Source organism: Poecilia mexicana, unplaced genomic scaffold (assembly GCF_051168715.1).
Source record: "Poecilia mexicana isolate PSO_F unplaced genomic scaffold, ASM5116871v1 scaffold_7, whole genome shotgun sequence".
In the NCBI taxonomy this organism is placed as follows: domain Eukaryota; kingdom Metazoa; phylum Chordata; class Actinopteri; order Cyprinodontiformes; family Poeciliidae; genus Poecilia; species Poecilia mexicana.
Genome location: NW_028263376.1, coordinates 1,696,369 through 1,718,680, shown reverse-complemented (window position 1 = coordinate 1,718,680; position 22,312 = coordinate 1,696,369). Strand labels below are relative to the sequence as shown.

The 22,312-nt window shown below is 40.3% G+C and overlaps 1 protein-coding gene across 2 annotated transcripts in view; it reads right to left on the bottom strand.

Moving 5' to 3' along the window:
* Window positions 1-834: 834 nt before the first annotated feature.
* The window catches only part of agrn (agrin), a 552,174-nt gene continuing 530,696 nt past the window's right edge, over window positions 835-22,312 (bottom strand). For both annotated transcript variants that reach the window (XM_088006847.1, XM_088006848.1), the window contains 5 exons: window positions 21,875-22,058; window positions 17,988-18,075; window positions 9,493-9,717; window positions 5,708-5,811; window positions 835-3,364 (listed from right to left, as the gene is read on the bottom strand). In XM_088006847.1, coding sequence (XP_087862973.1) covers window positions 3,204-3,364; window positions 5,708-5,811; window positions 9,493-9,717; window positions 17,988-18,075; window positions 21,875-22,058 — 762 coding nt within the window. In that variant the 3' untranslated portion in view covers window positions 835-3,203. The remainder of the gene's footprint in view (window positions 3,365-5,707; window positions 5,812-9,492; window positions 9,718-17,987; window positions 18,076-21,874; window positions 22,059-22,312) is intronic.

Below are 22,312 nucleotides of genomic sequence, written 5' to 3'. Positions count from 1 at the left end.
TGGAACCAAGTGAGGGAAGGATTGTAGGCAAGTTTAGCTTTTTATTCTTTTCTGCAATCTGTACCCTCCCTAAAGGGCAGTCTAATCAGTTTCAGTCTGTTTATGTATGACTGCCGGCTTACACACAAACATGGTGTAAGCTGCGGCATGTGTGTGTAAGCAGTTAAAAAAGGCTAAAAGAGATAGAGGAAAAGATAGAACCTACAACAGACGGTTGTCTGTCTACATCTAATCCAAATTTATTAAATATGTTTCTTCTTCAATTAATTACATTGATTTTAAGGCACTCAAAATTGATTAATTAATTAACTCAATTAATCGCTTTTTTTCATATAAAAAAAAAAAAAGAAAAAAAAAAGGTCAGAGCGGAACCTTGTGTTCGCGTTTCTAGTACGCCCGTAAATCTAACGGACCAATGACGCCAAAGTCGCCTTGTTAGGTCACTGGGAACTAATTTTCCTTCCAAAAAACAATCTGATGGAAAACTGGAAAAGACTATTGTGGTTTCTAAATTATGAATTTTTCTTTTTACCTGTGAGCTATTCAAGCCCTAATGTCAACAATGTGAGCGCCCACCAACCATATTTCTAAACAAACTTTCAAAGAGGTTCAATCAGGGGTTCCTGAATCACTTGAAGTGTACATAGTAGCACTATAAAATGCTAAAGTTCGATTGAATTAAAATGTTGCATATTTTGTCGATAGTTTTCAATAAAAATATGATTGTGATTAATTACAGACCCTGGAATTAACTTGATTGAAAATTTTAATCCAGAACTATCTTAAAATGAGACATTGGGAAACTCCAATTAAAGACGAGGAAGGAGAAAGAGGTGGATCTGGTTGACATTTTTATTTCATGGTGGTAGGAACACAAGACAAAGGTCATAAAGTTAGTAATGTTCAGGTCATGCCACTCTTACTCGGTGCACTGCCCGTTGACGAGGTCTGCACAGTCAGACAGTAGTTTACAGAGGTCAGACATGTTGGATAATCCACATGGAGACATAAATAAGGAACAGAAAACAGATCCAAAAAACAGTAAATAGATTAAGAAAATTTTTTTGCAGAAACCCTCTGGGATCTTTTTTTTATGTTTGGGGATTATTACTAATATTATCATTATGTATTACTCCATTTACATTATTGGAATGAGGCTAATACACTGGCTAAAAGTAAGGAAACGGTAAGATGGGGTGATGTCTTCATGGCCTGCTCACAGCTAAGGTGGCAGGTTGTTTTTAAGGCAATTCAGTTTCCACCAAAACCACACAGGAGCAACCCATTTGGGTTCGATTCAAAGATCTAGAATGTTAGAAATAAAACCCAGTCTTGGGACATCAGAAAGGGATTTCCCAGAGCATGGACACACACAACACAACTCTGAAATTCAGGGTGATGATATCGCTCCCACGTCGAAGTATATCAATCCATGAGTGAATAGACAAGTCAGACATGGCTCCAGTGTATATTACTAAAACAGAAACCTCCACATATCACACTTTTGCTTAATTTACACTTTTAAAACCGCAGGGGCTGTACAAAAAACAAACAAACAAAAAAAAAAAACAAGTGGCCTGATGACTTCAAGGAGAAACAAAAGTGAGTAGATAAAAAAAGTAGAAGACCACAAACAGGCATGATTTTAGTCTCAGAATATTGCCAAGGTTCTCATATCAAAACAAGTGTCTTTAAGTCAGTCAGCTCAGTTTATTGCGTTCGGCTGCGTGTTGCAACAGTCCGTTGCCTTGCTATGCTAACGTGCAGAGTTCTGCGGGATTTTGGGTGTTCTTGTCCGTTTTTGCGGCTTTTATGGCTTCAGAACGTACCAGCTTCTCCTTCAACCCATCACCCCTCTTTCACTCAACAGCCGAAGCTAAAACCTGTTCCTCCAGGAATGTTCTCAGAATAAAAAAAAAAGAAATGAATCGAGTCCCAAGTACAGTTAGGGGAGTTTGTTTTCTTTTTTAATTTCTCTCCGTGTCTTTTAGTGACGACAGCTGATTATTTTACAGGATATTCCCAGGAGTTGTATCTCTCCCCTTGTTTCACCTCTCTGTCCTTCTTCTTCAGCCTTTGCTTTTAGCGCCTCCTTAAGGTCAGATCCGGTAACAACTCATTGAGTTCCTGCAAAAACTAACTGCTCCCAACAAACAAAACAAAACACCAAAGACCAAAAACAAACAAAAAAACACAACCTTAAAGCATAATTCCAATCCTGTACTTTCTGCAATCATAAGAAATAAAATACACTTTTCTCAAATTAGATTTTTTTTTTTGAAACAGTGTCAACAAAACAAAACAAAAAATCCAGATTCTAACCAACACTGCAGAAGTGCATGCATTTATAGTGGTCAACATTAGTTCATCTGCTGATTGTAGAACAGAACGCACAACAGTACATGAAAAGCACAAGTCTCAGAAGAGAACCCATCTTACATATTCACAGTCTTAGGTATTATTTATATATAGAAGTCTATATTTATAACATTTATGGGTATCTATGAATCATGGTTAATGAAATAAGTCATTGTGGGACGCAGAGCTCTCTCCATCACGGCGGCACGGTTGTTAGTCATATTTCAAAAACTAAAGGCTCTGATGAGAGTCGACTAGAGAGCAGGTTTATCTTTTCTTTCTTTCTTTGTAGCTGTGAGATGGGAGTGGATGGAGTGGCTGGACAGTGCACTTAATCACTGTAGCAGCTCGGTTGATATTTCATTAGGAAAATATAGAGGGCTTAATAATACCAGGATAGAGTCTATGCATACAGCTGGGCTGCGGCTCTGAACGGGGAATACACAAAGATGTAACGGCCATGCTTGGAGGGAATGTGGCTGGTAGAGATGGCACCAAGACAAGAAAGCAGCCAGAGATCAGAACCGCGTTCAAGTAATGAGAAATTAAAAACAAAACGTGTTGTTTTTAAGGTAACAACTAAATCAATACAATGAAAATAGCTTTTTTCCCACAAATATTTGTAAAAGGAAGAAAAAATAAAGTGTAGTGGAGATGCAGAAGAAAATGGCAAAAAAAGAATTCCAACACAAATTAAAAACATATTTCATTATTTCCCCATATAAAAAGCAATGAAAAGTATACAAAAATAGAAAATAATTACAGCAGGAGACATGGGCGTTATGGAGGGAGGGTTTCTTGTTTTGTTGTTTACTCCGGTTTCGCAGTGCTCGTTCTCTTCCTGGTTATTTGGCGGCGGAGCAGTGAAGTATTTTGGGGCTGTTCAAGGCGTCCTCCACCAGGTGGACGTCCACCCCGTCCACCACCACATCCTTGATGCAGCCGACGAAGCCGGTGCTGTAGGCCTTGGGCAGCCGGCGCGCCACGCCCAGCACCTCCAGGCCGCCTAAGAAGGAACACATGAACATGAACATGCAGACACACGCAGCAAAACACACCGACCAGAACACCCTGAGGAATCCTCAGAGTAAACATCAGAACCTAATGATGCGCTGGAATATGTCTTCTCTTAAGGTGGAATTAGGCAATAAATCAGTTTTTATCAATTAACCAAATTTTTGGTTCCAGTGGTGATTGGACTCATCATTCATACCAACCTTTGTGTTTAAGTTACAGATCAGGTCAGATTATCGAAACTGGGACAGAACCAGCAGGAAAATAATTCAAAATACACCAAAACTGGTTCTGAAGTGAATAATGGGTAACACTGAGCTCCTGGAATGACTAACATCAACTGCTTAGTGGACTGAAATACAGATTAATGTGAGAAAACTAACCAATGGTGATGAGCTCCATGATTTCTGATTGAGTGCTTCAACCATAATCCAACCGGAATGATAGAAGTGTGCTGAAAATGTGTGTGCTTAGTCTGGCTAAGGAACATTTATCTCAACAGTATACATAACTTTAAATTAGAGTGACCAGTTCATGTTTTCTGGCTTTAACTTGTTACAGAGGTTATAGATAAGAGAAAGTGGAACCTCAGAGGTTATTTTTGTTTCTATTCAGAGCTTCAGACGTCTGCAGTGTTTCATCACCGTGTCATTAGTAAACTGATCTGGTGTAAAACTCATGCAGCGATCCTGGCAGGATGTGGGATTGGATCTGTGAACAAATTAAAGCTGAAAATTCCCTGAAACGTTGTGCCGCTCCAAACAGCCAGAGCGAGTGCTGGGTTTGTCAGGCTGCATCTCAGCGTTTGATGTTTCACACGAAGGCGCCGCTGACGGACATGACAGCCTGACAGCCTGTTTCTCAAATCAAAGCGAAAAAAACTGAATAGCAGCTACAGAAAACTAAGCTATGACAAAGGAGAAACACGGTGAGATGAAAGGTGTTGACAGCACAAAACAATAAAGAGCTAATTTGCTCATTATTTTAAACTGACTGCTAATTTAAAAATAAGCTAATTGTCTAAACCTAAAGTATTTCCTTAAAGAAAAGACCGTTTTAGGACACATTCTAGGAGATATATGTCTGTTTGTTCATTAGTGTGACACACATGGTATTTATGGACCACCTTTGACTTAAACATGTAAACTATAAGACACATATAAAACAGTTAAACCTGGACAGATATCTGCTAAACAATTTATTTGTGATTTTTAAAACTTTTACTCTATTTGTGAAAAAATAAAACAAAAAGATATGAATCTTTTTGTCATGTCTTAGGAAGCATAATTACACATTCAGTAAATTGGTCTGTTTGTTAAGTTGCTTAGCGTTAGCTGCTAACTGCTAACAATGTTGGTATTAGCTTCCTTTCTGACTGTTGGCTTTTCTTATGACTTCATTACTTTTGTCCCTTTTCTTTTTCAGCTAATCTCAAACCTGCTGAAACAAAAGTAAAGAATTACTAAGCCCTGAAGTGTTGAAAGACTTTATTTCCTAATTGCTGTGTGAGCTACTTTTATAAGTCAGCGAATTAAAGTTGCCATTAGAGTCTTTCTAGCTAAATCAGCATGAAACATCTTTATTCAGCATTCCTGCAACGCTAAGCCTGCCTCTTAATGTTTTACCTGGCTGCCATTGCACCTCAGTTTGGTTTTTTAAATCCCACCATCTCTCCTTCCTGTCTGGTTGGATCATGAGTTCATTTCCCTTCTCAGGTTCTTTACATCGCTGTCCTTTCCCCCATTAATTGGATTGGGAACCTCAGAATCAGAGTCGACTAATTCCATGCAATTTACAGATGAATTAATGATGAATGGTGAAAAGGGATTTAGGATGAAGAAGCGCTGGAGGCTGTGTGAGGATTAGCTATTGGTGCTGCAGGGCTCCATCAGCACCTGTTCCACTGTGCTGCCTCCCATCTACCTGACTGCGCTCAGCATGAGGCCCGGTCGGAAAAAAAACACTGCCTCCATTTTCCAAAACTCACTCTGCATTTTAGGAAGAGCCAGACTTTATTTTGCCTCCACTTCCATATTTCCTTAGAGTGCTCTCTTAAAAAACATTCCTCAAAGCCAAGTTCAGCCCAAACTGAACTCCAGGTAGATAACCGGCTGTTTGGTCATTTTGAATTCAGAAGAGGAAGAACTTTGGAGTTAGTCAGAAACACTTTCTCATTTCTCACCTCAGTGATGAAAAGAGCTGTTCTGCAAACACTGCAATCATTTTTTTCTACTCTTCCTCCACAATGAGTTTATTACTCCTATTTGGCAGCGCTGAACACACAGACGCACACACACACTCAGAACTACTTGGAGTTCTAAATGTTGAGACGTACCTAACCAGAGCGCTCCGTCTGTGTCCAGCTGCGTGGCTCGGAGAGGAGATGAGCCTGTCACCGGCGCCTCGTTGCCCACCTGCAGAGAGCCGTCTCGAAGCGCCCTGCAGACCAAAACAAAGATGGAGGCAGCTTCAGGCTGATGCATGCATCACTCAGTGAGTGACTCAACTCTGCTTATCAGATAGATAGATCGATAGATATAGATAGAAACTTCATTCATCCCTTTGAGATTTACCCTCAGGGAAATTGTAGTTCAGTCTCCCACACAGCACCAACACATCAAATCCTTAAACTTTTTTTTTTAACATTAGCATTTAGCCTGATTTTATAGTTCCTCTGTTTCTATTGTACTCCTGTTAGCCAGTGAGGAGTTGAAGAGTTTTATTGCATGAGGCACAAAGGAGTTCCTTAGTCTGTTGGTCCTGCACTTTGGAAGAAGCAGTCTCCCACTGAACCTGCTTTCCTGGCCGCTGATGACAATGTGCAGAGGGTGGCTGGTGTTGTCCACAATAGCCTCAAGTTTCTTTAGGGTTCTCCTCTCTGCCACTGCTGCCAGAGAGTCAAGCCTTGTGCCAACCCTCAGTGGTTGGCACAAGGCTTTAGGGTCTAACTTCCTAAAGATCAATCTGAAATTTATGTACAAAAGATCACTATGAGGAAGGAAGAACACAAACACAGAAAGGAAGGAAGGACTGGAGTCTTATTTCAGACTGAGATCATCATGAAGTCAAAGCCCAGACGTTTCCCAGGCCAGTATGACGTTTCCTGTTAATATGAAGCAGCAAATCTATCTCTATCAAATTACTTCCAGTAAAGTGAACATTCACATAAGAGCATTTTCCATGCAGTGTTCTAAATGAGCCTAGCAGCTAACAGATGCTGGAGGAGCTTCACTCATTTAGGTGCCTCCTTTCTGCACACACTCACCAAATCTGAAGACTGCAAAAATTAAAACTCACTAAAGAAAGTTCCAGCTGAGAGAGAGTCATTAAAAGTGAGGCACAAACAGAAATCTGTGCAGCTATGTGAGCTGCATGCTGCATAATTTTGCTTCCCAACATTATCTCTAAATTATGCCATCTTTCAGCATCTGCTGTAAATAGGAGGAAAGCCTGGGATGAGATCCGTTTTAAAATGGATGTGAGCGGCCTTTTGAGGATCGATTGTTTTCACCTTAAATGACAAAAAACAATCTAATTATCCACCCAGAGGTCCGTTTGAGGCAAAGCTGGAAACAAACGTTCTCCTGCGATAAAGCAGAGAACATGCAGAAGGTGCTAAATGGCTCTTTTTCAAACCTTACACTGTTAATTTGTTTCTAATGAACAAATCAATTAACGTGACGTCATGGTGCAACAAAAAATTGCTGCTCGCTTTTTGAGTTTTCCACTTGGAGGAAGATTATCTGTGGTTTGTACGAGTCAGAGTGGGCCTCCATGATTGTGTTCTCTGCCTGGATTAAACGTGTCTATATTACATAAACTACAGAATGAAATAACAGAAAAAATAAACTACACAAGTGCTGCTAAAACATCAATATTGTGGTTTTAAAAGGACAAAATTCACAAAAGAGCCAGCAGAATACGGAAAGCAGAATTATTTTCATTGGCAACACATTTAATCATAATAGAATATTAAACAAAAAATAAATGTTTTTATTGTATTTCAGTGAATTGTCTGTAACTTATGTCCACATTTAAACTTATCTAACAGCCAATATATATATCTATTAGAGATGTGCTGATCAGGTTTTTTCTTCCTGATACCGATACCGATCACCCATGAGGGCCGATCACCGATACCGATCACATAATTATTATTATTATTTTTTTTAATCATAAACACTACCAGTTACATTATGTGGAAAAAGGAACCATGAATTCACCTTAATTTAGACAAAAACTTGTTTTTAATAACTTTTTTCAAGAAGAAAACTAAACAAAACAGGTTTTGTGCAAATTGTACTGCTATCAATAATACTATCTTTAACAGACTGATAACATATGACGGATCTGAAGAGGCTAAATAATGCAAAGAGCCAAAATAAAACCTCTCAACATTGCCAAAAAAAATTCAAATATAAAACTTAACATTCAAAGGCAAAAACAGGTTCCATTACAATAAACAATCCAGAGTTACTGAATGAAAACTTCCTGTTAGCATGGCGGCTAGCTGATTACTGCTAGCTCTGAGTGGCTGTTTCTGACTGAGCGGAGTAATTATGCAGAACAGGAGGAGATCAATTATTTTTTTAGAGATTATCTGTCTCATGTTAGGACAACGAAAGTTTTAATACGTATGTAAAATGTATTTTTTTAGTTAGATGCTGCAGCTTTAAGCAGAGGTTCGGTGTGAGAGTCACCACCAGGTGGAGCAGAAGCGAAGCTCCGTCTGTCAGATATTACTACCTGTAGCGTAGCAGTGGTTCAACAGTGAGAGCAGAACCAGAGTCTTACATCGCAGCTCGAAGAGTTAAATAATTTTGCGGGTTATTTGTTTAGTTTTCTGACCGTCATGCTATTCCGGGTGAGTGTTTGTAGCTGTGCGCTGCTTTACCTGCTGCAGCTGCACAGGCAGGCTGGAAATGAGATGATCGGTATCGGCAACAAGAGCCAATGATCGCCGATCACCGATCATGCACTTTTTCATGAAAATCAGCCCAATTATGATCGGTGACCGATCGATCGGCACACCTCTAATATCTATTATGCCACACATCAAACAATGCCTTCAAAACTATTTATTCACTTCTCCACATTTCAGCTACAAACCTCAAAGTATTTATTGGGGTTTTATGTAACCACATAAAGTAGTGCCGTGTAAAATGGAAGAAAAAATATTATATTTCACTTTACAAATCTGACTTCCATTAGAAAAATGGTAAAAAAAAAAAAAAAAAAAAAAGAATGCTTAAACCCATAAAAGTTTATTTAAATTTCTGCAATAAAAGAAACAGCAAATATAATAAAAAGTTGCTTTGGTCAAATGAGACCAAAATTAAACTTTTAACTGAAAATAGAGGATAGATGGCGCTGCACATTGGACTTAATGCAGCAGGTCCACAGTGAAACATGGCGGTGGCCCCGTCATGATGCGGGAAGGTTTTCCTCAGAAAGGACAGGAACGCTGATTAGAATTAAAGAGATGGATGGAGATACATTCAGGCTGATCCTGGAAGTGGAACTGTTTTCTGTTTTATCATGGAAAATATAAATAAATGCATTCTACAGTTAACATATTATTTATAAAAAACATATTCCTTCCATTTCAGAGTTATGCAATTCTTTGTCAATCACTTAACATCCTAATAAAATGCATTAAAAGTGACCTATTATACTCCGTGAACAGGTTAGGATGGTTTTATGGGACAAAATGTAGAAAAGTTATTGTGGTTCCAACACTTTAACATCCCTGTCTGTGATTTCACATCCAACAGTTATTTCTCATGAATCTTGTTCTGCAGCTTCCAGAGTGGCAGACATGTTGGGCTGCAGCAGCGGTTCTCCGTCTGAACACTGATCACCGTGTCTAAGCTGCAACTTCCACACCGCGCCTGTCTGTTGTGTAAAGCTTCAAACGTGGGCGTGACCAGGCATGAAAGCAGCCTTAATCTGAAACTAATCAGAGTCATCAACTCAGAAATAAGCGGGGGATTCAGGCGAGATATCACACGGTGAGCAGCAACACAAAGACATACGGATTCAGTCTAATCCTCCTTTAACCGAACCAGGAAGAAAGAAAGAGAGAAAGAAAGCTTCTGCTGCTGATTCCGTTTTTCTTACCTGCTGGCTTTGATGCGTATCCAGCGGTTGGTGTCGACACGCACCGATGAGCTCAGCACCACGGCCTTGGAGCCCAGGTCATAGGTCATCTGGACCCGGCCATCCACAATGGCCAGCGCAATGTAGTCGGAGCGCTCCACGCCCTTCCCGCTCCACAGCAGCAGACCCTGCGTGGCCTCGGTCCGCACGCTCAGCTCAAACTTGTTGACCAGCAGAGCCTTTTCACTGGGAGGACATGGACAGCGCATCAGACCCAGACCCAGACCCAGACCCAGACCCAGACCCACACCCAGACCCAGCATGTCTTCAGGTAAATGTCTGAAGTTGATCTGCACTGAGTTACTAGCAGCCGCATGAAGATGATTAAAACACCTGAAAATACATTCATCTTCATTTGCAGCAGCACAACCTTGCAATGATTTCATTCATTTGGTTTGTTAAAAAAATCCAACCTTTAGTTTGATTATTTTTATTTAAATGTGACTTTGTATGTTCAACTTTGTAGTAAATATACCGGAATGCTCATTTCCATCCATTGCCCCATAAAACAAACACAAGAAAAACATTCATAGTTTCATAAATAAAAATAAAAAATACTATAAATACTACATATAGAGTCAGAAAAACCCACGACTTCACTTTGCCACACCAGCACTCAACATGAAGTCGTTTTTCACACGTTCATTCATTCCAGCTGGGGTTTTCATGATCTGACGTGACCCAAGTCATGAGTTTCCAATAGCAGAAGATTTAAGAAAACCTGTTTGTTTGTCATGGTAGGACAGAAGAGACGTTTTTTGGAAACAACTCATTGATATTTGGCTAGTTTCTGATGGTTGTTATGGAAACGAGACAAAAAGATGCTGCTCTTTCTGCAGTTCTCCAGCAGCGAGCTATGAAAGGGGATATTTTCTATTCTCTGTGCTGCTAAGATGAATATATTTATGTTCCATATTTGTCTCCTGTGGGAGCAGATTGTAATGGTTTACTAATTATGATTTTGAGATTATATGGGTACTAATAATCTTTGATTTTAACATCAATTACTTCTCATCTCAATGAATAAATGCTTTTAAATTAAAGGCTGGATTTTAAACTAAATCAGTGGGAGGTAATGCTGCTGCAGTAAAATATGTACTTGGAGGTAAGTACACATCATAACCAAGAATGCTCATAAATCAGCATTTTGTTATACATGATCTTAATTTATTTGCTGCTAAAATCCCTGAAATTTGGGCTGTGAGCCAAATTCTAACAGCATTCGGGTCGTTTTAAGGAAACGCAGACGGAGCTCTGAAGTAGCAGGTTCTGTTTCCCTGTTAGCCTTAGCAACACTACTGAGGCTAAGCTAGGCAGCCATTAGATCTCCTGCCTCTTCACCCTGCAGCATCGGGGGGGGGGGGGGGGGTGACAACAGCTGATTCCTCTATCCTTAAGAGGCTTCCACCGCCTCAGCTGTGCAGAGGAAACCGAAGCGCCTGGAAGCAGCCACCGCTGCATACAGAAACACTTAGAGGGAAAACGCAGCCAACGCAATCCTAATGTAAACAGGCGGATTCTCTGCAACTGTTCGCTCGTCTGGAACTGATTCTGCTACTTTCAAACGGCGTCTACACAGAAAGACAAAGACAGGGTGAGGAGGACGCATACAGCAACCGAGGATGGGAAAAAAACAGAGATTACACAAGACACATGAGGAGAGAAAGCAGCCAGCACACAGAACAGCAAACAAACGAAACGGGAAGGGAAGGGCGCTCTCCTGAATCAGGATACTTCACTATGAAACCAGCAAAATCTAAAACTCACCTCAGCAGATTCTTGCAAAAAAATAAAAAATTAAATAAAATAAAAATCAAGAAATCCATTTTTCCCCTTTACTTGGAAACCAATACACTCCTTATATCTACCTAAAGCTGCTGAGGTAAACAGATTTGAGAGCATCACATTTTCTTTTCTTTCCTCAAGGAGAGAAAAATAAACCTGAACAAACAAAAATGAAGCTTGGGTGAACCCGACTCCTGGCAAGCCCTCAAAGAGTTTACAAGGCCCAGTAAATCTCGCCACAGCAGCTTGTCAGTGATAAGGTCAAGGTTATTAAAGGTGCAGAACGTACAATGAATAAAACAAGGCTGGCACTTTGCGCTCTGAATCCCACTGCAGTGATTCCTGCTGCGATGCTGCTGCTTTCTGGGCATCATCTGCTGCTCACAGGTCCTCAGAGGGCACCCACAGTCTACCACTAGGTGGCAGTAGTGGTCAGAAGAAAACAAGCGACTGAGAAGCTGAACTAAGTTTTGTGCCACACAGTTACAGTCAGGAGTTACTTACATCAGGAACAAATCAGATGCTGATTTGGTCTTTTAGGACAGGATGATAATGCATCACATAACTTCAATAAATTTAAATGTATTGTGGATTTTGCAGAGAAACCAGATATTTGCAGGTATTTTCAAACTTTTGGCACCAATCTGTCTGACATGTTACCAGGATTTTCCAATCTGAGATGGTGGAATTTGCACTGAGCCCGGTAGGAGCGGACGGGCAGTTGATCAGCAACAGGCCTCTGTTATTGATCACATCATTCATACATGATATGATAAATAACAGCTAATTACAGAAAATGCTGACTTGAATTTTTTTTCATTATTTCTGGCGCCCTTGCTAGCATGGTGCCCCTATATGTCGCATGTAGTGCATACCCACTTTTCTGCACCACTGGTTACCATAGCAATATATACTAATTCAGGATCCACGATATATCGGCACTAACATCTTTATTGGCCAATTTCAGAAAATTATTTTAAATATCGGTCTGATAAATAAATCTGGGGCGATTTAAATCTGGGTTTCTCTGCCTCCTGCTGAAGAACAGACTGGTTGTAGTCTGTCCTACATTCAAACTTGTGCAGCCAATTATTATTTTTTAAAATGTACTGATGTTACATGCCAATGCCCTGATTCAAATGTGTTGATTAAAGTCCAAAGTTAATCAGACATTCCTGCCCATGAAGCAGTAGATATATGGATATGCATGTCAGGAGAGGCTGTTCGACATGTTAGAATATAAAAATGATAATTTTGTGACTTTTTAAATAGAACGGGAGGCTTCAGGCCTGTCAAAGGTCAAGGAGGGGTTGTCTGGAGAGGAGCTGAGGGATGAAACAAAGGTGGCATACAAGTAAATAGGGCAAAGTTGAAAAGCTTTAAGAGACTCACCTCTGGTCTGACGGGTTCTCCAGAGATTTGGGACTTAAGGAAGCAGGGAGAAAGTCATGCAGAGGAAGCGCAAACAAGGACAAGGAAACAAGGAGGAGTGAGGAAGGAAGGGAGAACACTGTGAGCCCAGCGCCTCACAGAGGTCTCCCATAGAGACCCGGAGCTGCAAAAAGCTAATCTGCTGCACTCCTCCATCGACCGCATGGAGAGTCCAGTACAGCTGCTGTGGGATCACAGGAAGCACCAGCCCTGATAACATGGACGCTCCTCAATAAATGCAACAGTCAGGATGGATGAAATGAAAAATATCCTAGCTTTTCTTAAAGATAAAGTACATTTACCGTCAGCGACTGGCTTTAAAGTCAGCGTCCAATTATTGAGCAGCTCCTTTTTTTTAATTTATGACGCCGCACACCACAGTGCTGTTGCAATTACCTTCTGCTGAGAGATGAAAGCGCTACATGAGGAAAAATTGGGCGATTGTCATAGAATGGGGTCAAGCACAGTATCAGATGAGTCACGTGTGATTCGCCAACCTTGAAATGAGTCTAGCGAATTGACTGTTCGAAGAAATAGAAACGGCGCCCAAAGGTGACAGTTTGACACTTTGGCCTTTTTACTCTCTACTTAATGGCCGCTGGAAAAAAACAAAAGGTATTCATTGTCTTTGTAAAATGAAATCCCGCTGAATTGGTTGGTTTGCCTTGATCCACGCCCATTGTGGTTGCTCTTAGCGACTGTAACATCTATTAAACTTTGACAGTCTGGCTCCAAGTGGCTAAGTGAGATTGAGGTCCAGGCTGCCCACTGTGGCGTGCTCTCCACTGGAGCTCTGCTATACACAGGCAGATAAATCTGTGATTAACATGTCACAGCCATTCACTGGCGGCTCTGTAATTACTCAAAATTACAGTTAGAGATCTGGAAAAAAGAAAGTGATGCAGCACAAACTGTGGTGAGGACTGAGTTTTCAGTCGGCCTGATTGGAGCCGAGTCCCAACCCATCAAGCAGGTTAAGCAGAGTCTATTTCACTCATTACACTGCTAAGCTAACCATGTAGCTTCTCTTTCTTTAGTTGTTCAGAGGTAAATTAGTCATTTCAATGTGCTTTCTAAGGATTATATGTGCAAAACTAATTGTGACATGGAATGCAAAAAATATTCAATAAATTAGAGTAAGCGTCTGATGGATCTCGTTTGTCAGATTAAAATGACTTTTTAAAATAACTTTTTACACACATTTTTCATCAAGTCCACATTTCTGTTTATAGAAATTGTTTTAAATTTTTTTGTAGGCGTGTGCATTTAGCATGTATCATGTATTGCAAATAATTTTATAGGAATTTTGATGTGTTGTCTCAATAAATTTCAATTGATTATGTTAAATAAAAAACAAAACTGATGGTATTATCATACATTTCATTTTTCCTGTTTTGTCCACTGAATCAGTGAATATCAGCAAATAAGGAAACACAATTAAATGCTGTTACAGCGACATAAAGTAATATAAATCACACTTTTTAAGGGAAGTGGTGTCCTGACCATGCCTGTTTAGGAATGTTTTTCAAGGACAATGTTTGTGGTTGTAAAGTCATGAAGTTAGCTAAAAAAGAGGTTATAAAGAGTTTTTCTAATCAACATTTTTATTGTTATTGTAACAGAACTGCAAATTATAGTGATAAAATTCTTAGTCGATATAGCCCCCCCGTCCTAGTCTGACATAATATTCTAATTTTAAATGTCATGTTTTCATTAACTGTAAGTGGAAAATCATTAAAATTAAAACAAATAAAGGCCAAAGATCATTCTGTGTGTAATTATTCTGAAAAATGTGTTTCACTTGGTGATAAGTTCATTTACTGATTCCTCCAGTCAAACGTCTGCCTCACGGAGCAGACCCTCCACCCAGCTCCTCCAGACTAGTGGCAATTAGCAAACAGCTGGTGGAACTGTGTGTCTGCTCAGCTCATTATAGGAGCTGCTCCTCAGTGAAACACTGGTAGATACGGCTGTAAACGGCATAATGAGAAGCATTTCTATGATGACAGACCAAAGGCAGACTGATGCAAAGAGCTGGAGCATCTTAAAGAGACAGAGCCCCGATTTCAAGGCATTAAGTCAAGTTTCGTTTAAGTCATATTTGATATACAGCATTTTTTGTAACAACTGAAGATAACAGTTACTTTGTTGTACTATGAAATGGCTCTATATGGCCGTAAAGCACACAACATTCTTTTAATGTTTAAATCAAAGAATGTTCATAAGTTAGAATGGTCCAGTCAAAGCCTGGACTGTAGAAAGGCTTGAATGTTTTATGACCACAGAAACTCTCCATTAATTCTGAGTAAACTACAACCCCTGGCAAAAAGTATGGAATCACCAGTCTTGGATGAGCAGTCATTCAGACATTTCATGCTGTAAAACAAACTCGGATCAAAAACATGATACAATATTAAGGTCATTCCAAAGTGCAACTTGTTGGCTTTCAGGAACACTCAAAGAAATGAAGAGAAAACATTGTGGAAGTCAGTGAATGATACTTTTATTGACCAAACACAGGGAAATAAATATGGAATCACTCAATTCTGAGGAAAAAAGTATGGAATCACTCAAATTGGAGGTAGAAAAAAGGACACACCCAGTCTATTTCCTTTCCCTAAATGGACACCTGCCCCAGATTAGATGTGCCCGTTAGTGTGCAGTTCAAAACACCTGCAGTCATGACACCTTGGAGGGCTGCTGGACGAAGTGGAGTGGCGAGAACCATGACTCCAACAAGAGAAATGTCCCTTGAAACAAAAGAGAGGATTGTGAAACTTCTTGAAGAAGGTAACCCTTCACGCATGGTTGCTAAAGATGTGGGCTGTTCACAGTCAGCTGTATCCAAGATATGGTCCAAACACAAACAGCATGGAATGGTTGTTAAAGCCAAGCGTACTGGTAGACCAAGAAAGACATTAAAGCGTCAAGACAAACAACTAAAGGTCATTTGTCTTGAAAACCAAAAAAGTACAACTAAACAGATGAAGCATAAATGGGAGGAAGCTGGAGTCAATGTATGTGACCGAACCGTAAGAAATCGCCTAAAGGAGGTGGGATTTCAATACAGGAAAGCTAAATGAAAACCAGCATTGACACCTAACCATAAAAGAACAAGATTCCGATGGGCTAAGGAGAGGCAATCATGGACTGTGGATGACTGGATGAAAGTTGTCTTCAGTGATGAGTCAAGAATCTGCATTGGACAAGGTGATGATGCTGGAACTTTTGTTTGGTGCCGTTCCAGTGAGATTTATGAAGAGGCCTGCCTGAAGAAAACAACCAAATTTCCACAGTCCTTGATGATATGGGGCTGCATGTCAGGCAAAGGCACTGGGGAGATGACTGTGGTTAATTCTTCTATCAATGCACAAGTTTACATTGACATTTTGGACAGTTTTCTCATCCCTTCAATTGAACAGATGTTTGGAGATGATGAAATGATTTTCCAAGATGACAATGCATCGTGCCATAGGGCAAAAACAGTGAAGGCATTCCTTGAAGAAAGACACATTCAGTCGATGTCATGGCCTGCAAATAGTCCAGATCTCAACCCAATAGAAAACCTGTGGTGGAGATTGAAAAAAATGTTCCACAAGAAGGGTCCAACCTGCAAAGCTGATCTGGCAACTGCTATCAAAGAGAGTAGGCACCAAATACTGTTTGTCCCTCATCAAGTCCATGCCTCAGAGACTAAAAGCTGTTATAAAAGCCAAAGATGGTGCAACTAAATACTAGTGATGTATTTTGAATGGTCTTTTGTTTATGTGTTTTTCATGATTCCATACTTTTTTCCTCAGAATTGAGTGATTCCATATTTATTTCCCTGTGTTTGGTCAATAAAAGTATCATTCACTGACTTCCACAATGTTTTCTCTTCATTTCTTTGAGTGTTCCTGAAAGCCAACAAGTTGCACTTTGGAATGACCTTAATATTGTGTCATGTTTTTGATCCGAGTTTGTTTTACAGCATGAAATGTCTGAATGACTGCTCATCCAACACTGGTGATTCCATACTTTTTGCCAGGGGTTGTAGAGGTTGTGTTTTGTATCTTTAATCTTTCAGACTCTGCATGTGTAATGGGTCAGTGAAACCTTTTGGACTGGACTGTTTAACAGAATCCGTCTATAAGTTTTAAGTTCTAACGCGATGAAATTCAGAAGAGTTCAGCCGGTATGAACACTCCAGTCTCCTCCAGCTTTCAAGCGTCCCTCATTCATTCCCACCTAATGCTACTCAGCATAAAGTGACTGCAATTCATTACATTTACAAACAACAGTGCATAAATTATTGCACAATCATGGCACAGCAATTCATTTTCTCTGGTTCAACACAAAGCTAATCATGCAGACATTCATGCTTCCCTTTGCACTGGAAAAAAAAACTGCAAATGTATCTCAAAATAATCAAATGTGTCAAATTAAATGATGGAAATGGAGTCTGCATGTGAAGAACAGACTGGATGACTCTCTGAATGTACTTTAATCTTTTTGTTTGGGTTAACTGATTAAAATAAAATGAGTTATTCTGTTAGTTGGGCTTGATCTGAACGCCAGACTGAGTTTACTTACTCTGGGATCTCATTGGTCAGTTGGCTTGAAAGGAGAAGACAGTGAGGGACATTCATATGAGACACAGACAGGAAGTGGACGTCAGATAGAGGGACAGGAACAAATGCACATTAAGACGCAGACGTGACTGACAGAGCCCTAGTTTTCACACAGCGCAGTGTTTGTGTGAAGAGCAGCAACCGTACGCCTGCTGCCTCATCACTTCTACACTTTATGCAAACCTGGAGGCAACCAAAACACAGAAACTACATTATCATCTGTATCTTCAGGTTGTTGTTTTGTTTTTGTCTCACAAATCTTTCTCTTTCCTTCAGCTGACAGATCTTCAGCCTCCTGTTGGATAACAGAAATTGATCCAATCAGGATAATAAGTTGTGCGTTCCTGTTGTCCGGCGGCAGCGACTGCAGGGCGGAGAGGCGAGCCGGCAGCTCGGGGCGAGGCTGTGATTGCTAAGTGTCTGGCTAATTAGAGAAATCCTGTCAAAAGCGAGGCAGGGTCGCCCACAGACACAGAGAGAGATATTAGAGAGGCTCTTAGTTTCCCTGAAGCCCTACCGCTGATGATCCCATCACACTCACCAGGGGAGGAGATGGATAGACAAGACGGTTGTTTGGTTAATAGCTGCTACTGTGGACATGAAGCTTAAAAAGACGCTCTTCCTCCTCACCTTCTAGTCACGGCATTGTGGTACTCGATGTAGGTCCGTCCGTCAAAGGCGATGGCCTCCGTCTCTCCGGCCGACTTCTCGTGGATAGCTGGCAACAGAGAGAGAAAACACTCAAGAGGATGAGACCACACCGAATTGATGAAGAGCAAAGGGGTTGGCTGGATTTAATCACCGTGAGAGGGGATGGCGAGTGAATGCACAAGGTTAACGCGGAGGAACACAGAGATGATGAAAGGGACGGGCAATCCCGCTTCCTTTCATGAATATTCAGCTGACACTTTTAATCATTTTCACAGCTGATCTATTACTTTGATAGCAACGTAGTGCGGCGCCCACATAAAAGAGACATCATGTATAATACTGATATTATCTGATAGGAAGAACAGAGGTCTGACTGATGGAAATGAACCAGGATCCAACTGGCCTAATCCAAGCCCTGCTCATTTAAAATGATCCTTCAGGGCTTTGGAAATGTCCATCAGTTTGTTCCTACTTGATAAACACAAACTGCTTTTAACTTCAGGACAAAGACAATCTGGGTGAATGTCCAAAAGTCAGTTCCACATGATGAGTTATATTTTCGATAAACTTATTGCCCCCCTTATAACTGACTGGATTAACCCTGGTGCTTCACTGCAGCAGTAACAACGTTTTCTATCTGTTTGAAGGAGTTCAGACCATTATGTGAAATATGGTTGATTTCAGCCTCTTTGGACGTTTTGGAGTGTGAACCCTGTAGTGCAGTGTTTCTCAACCTTTTTCGGGCCAGCGCCCCCCCAGCCTTTATCCAGGTCCCTCACCAAAGAATTTGTAGGCTACTTTGCACTGACCATTATTTTATCATTATTACTGTCACCATTGTAGATGTTTTGATTTTTATGCTTGTTTCTGTATTTATCATCAAAAATAATTTCCCAGAGAACAAAAAACCATGGGAATAGAAATGATTTTCACAGGTGTTTACAAAAAATGCAATTAACATTCAAGTTAAAATTGGTAGGCCTAACATCAGCCAATCAGAGTGGAAAAAATATTCTTATTTTGTGCCATTTTCTAGTTGTTAAATATTCCACAAAATGATCAGATAAAAGATGTTCAACATGCCAGTTTAAACTTTGAACTATTTGCAAACCGACTGAGCTCTGCAACATTAAAACATGGATAGAACTGTAACTACATTAATCATAGCTCTTCTCAGTGTTTCTGAGAGTTTCTGGTGGTGCAGCTCTGTGCTGCCTTCAGGAGAATGGGACATCAGAGTATCAACCATAAAATTTCACCAACATGGCATTTATTGTGCAAACCAGAGCTTTCAAAAACTAAAGTTCCAGATCATTTTAAGGCCATAGAAATATGAGACAGAAACATGGATTATATCTTTATATAGCCCTGTCTATTGATTTATAGATTAATAGTTTTACTGGACAGAAATTATAAAGAACAAATCTGGTTCTTAATCAAATCCTAATGAGTCAAACTGAAGTGTCATGGAGTCGTCAGCCTCATGACATTAACACTGACATGGAAAATAATATTAAAGAAATAAATATATATCAAATCTAATTAAAAATATAAATAAGTGATCAGTTATTTACTGTTATGGTCTGTAAGATATATTTATTCTCAGTATCAGATATGATGTCAACAAACCCATGACATTTAAACAATATTATTTTACCTTTTATCTGGACATACTGTCTGTTTATTCTTGCCATACAGTCCTCTGTATTAATTATTGATCGAAAGGTCTTGCCATACCAGTTTATTCCTCTGTATTTACTTTAGTTTCTTAGTTTATTCTTGCATTTTGTTCTTCATTCATTTCCATTTAGTTTCCTTTGATTAGTATTGTCCTCTCTTGTCCACTTTAGTTTCTTTCCTGTTGCTAGATTTATTTTATCGTTTATTGACCATCATTAATCTTCACTCATCACCTGCTGCGCCTCCTAATCATCATGTGTTTCACATCATGTTTTGATTTTTCACTGTTCAGCGTCGGATTCTCTGTTTTTATGCCATAATTCACATCTAGTTCGTCGCTCCGTTTTATGTCCCGCTTCTCCTGTTTCAGAGTTTTGCGCGATGTGCCGTCGTTTTTTTTTTTTTTTTTTTTTTATCCTGAGGTGCAGGGCGGTCGGGAAACGTATCGATGGGGAAAAGGCAGACTGACATAAACCTTTTAAAACAACGGAAACAATTTCTGCATTCTGATTATTGAAATTTAAAGTGCTGTGTTGTTCCATCACCCCAGTTTCATACCGGACCACTTACAGCTCCGGTGTTAACGCTATAAAATGACCGCTCTCTATCGAGGTGTCACTATGGAGAGATTTCTTTATTTAAATGGGTTCATTTTTCAGAGACACAGTGAGGGTATCGTGATTTTAGCTACCAGTAGCAGGAGAACAGAGCTGCGCCAAGAAGCTAACAGAAGCTACAAACACTGAATAGAAGAAGAGCTGCCATGCATATTGTTGCAGCAGAGCATGGTTTAATGTTACACAATACAGTTTTACCAAGTTGCTCAAAGTCTAAACTGGTATTGTTGTGCATATAAGGTGTAAAGTTTACCTTCGACCAAAGGCATCCCAGCGCCCCCCTTTTGTAAAAATGTCCGCCAGCGCCCCCTGCCGTCCTCTGAACGCCCCCTGGGGGGCGGTACCGCCCACGTTGAGAACCGCTACTGTAGTGGTTACTCCACTACAGTTGGATCTGAGTCCAGAAAATCTTTAAGTAGTTTATGTTTCATCCAGTCAGAGGTAAACTTTCTGGAGTGATGCTGGCTCTGTGAGCTGAAGGTCCAAACAGAAATCAGGTTGTTCTCCTTCAGTATCATCATCAGACCTCTGACAGATTAACCTCGGTTAATCGTTAATCTGTGATGCTTTTGTGGAGCTGTGGTTTAAATCTTTTCATTGTTCAGGCTTTAGATGGTGTTCTGGATGTTCTGGTTCTGGATTTCTCTTTGATTCTGCAGTAATCTCAGAATCCCGTCCAGCCCTGGGAAGGTTTGCCATCTTTTTCTCTGATCGTGAAGCTCACTGTGGTGGACTGGAGTCAAAGGTCAGTGGTTTTGCTTCTCATTTCTTCTTGAATTTCTTTAGACTGGGATGCTGTGTCTGTAATTCATCAGAGGGAAGAAACTGAACTACGTGAAAACCTGCAGCTCAGAGGGCAGAACGCTCCATTTTTCTGAGGTCTGTGGTCCATTCTAGTTCGCAAACTCTACATCTTTTTTCTTACAACCGTAAATAGCACCAACAATTGATGAAACTATGTTTCGCTCCAAACCAATAGGTGGACACATGCCTAATTCATATTTTACTTACTGCAACATTTCAAAAGTTTGCTTATAATTTGCATAGCAACTGAATGGAAAAATGTGATTTAGAGGTTTACACTATTCTCAGATATAGTTATATTAAACTGTCGTGAATTTTAATCAAACTTTTGAAATGTCCCAAAAAAAGAAGAAAAAAAAATCTTCAGTTTGGAGAGAATTGACAAAGCAAAGCAGAATGTCACTTCATCAGACACTGGCAGCAGAGGCTGCAAACAAGCATCTTAGAAAAATGTTTTGCTTTTAGAGTTTTGCTGCCTACTTCATACTATCAGTCTGGTACAACTGAGAAAAATTATTGATTCTGCAGGTGTGGCAGTAATCTTGTCTTGGTGAATAAAACTAAACCATAGAAATGTGGTTAATAACAGCTGTTCTATCATTTAACATGGAGGGTTGTTATACTTTCTCATAAGGCAGTAAATGTATAGCATGTATGCCATGTGTGCAGCATAATCTCCATCCAGTCGTCTGGATTCTGATCTCAGCTGGTCAGCGGGCTAAGATCAGGTGAGACAGAAATGCAGCACAGGAAGCAGCCACTCACCGTTCTGACACATGTCCCCTGAGAAGCCGCTGGGACAGGAGCAGTCGTAGCCGTCCAGCTCAGGGTGGCAGCGGCCGCCGTTCTGGCAGGGCTCCTGGAAACACGGGTGGCGGTGAAACATGGCCACGTTGCTGGAGTTCAGGGCGTTCTCCTCCCGCAGGATGGGTGTGCTCATCAGCATGATCTGGAGGCAGAGGCACAGCTGGAGGTGGGACTGAAACGGCTCAGGTCTGTCCCACTGTCAGACATTTAATGAAGCAAACCTCACACTTCTGCTCCCATGTTTTAATATCTCACCTCTGAAATTCACAACCGCTGAAAAGGTCATGGAAATATGTTATGATTGTTCTTAAAATCCAAGAGGCAAAGTGAGAAACAAAAGTGAGAGGTAAAGAAGTTTATACCACAGGCTTTAAGATTGTATCTGCATGACATTAT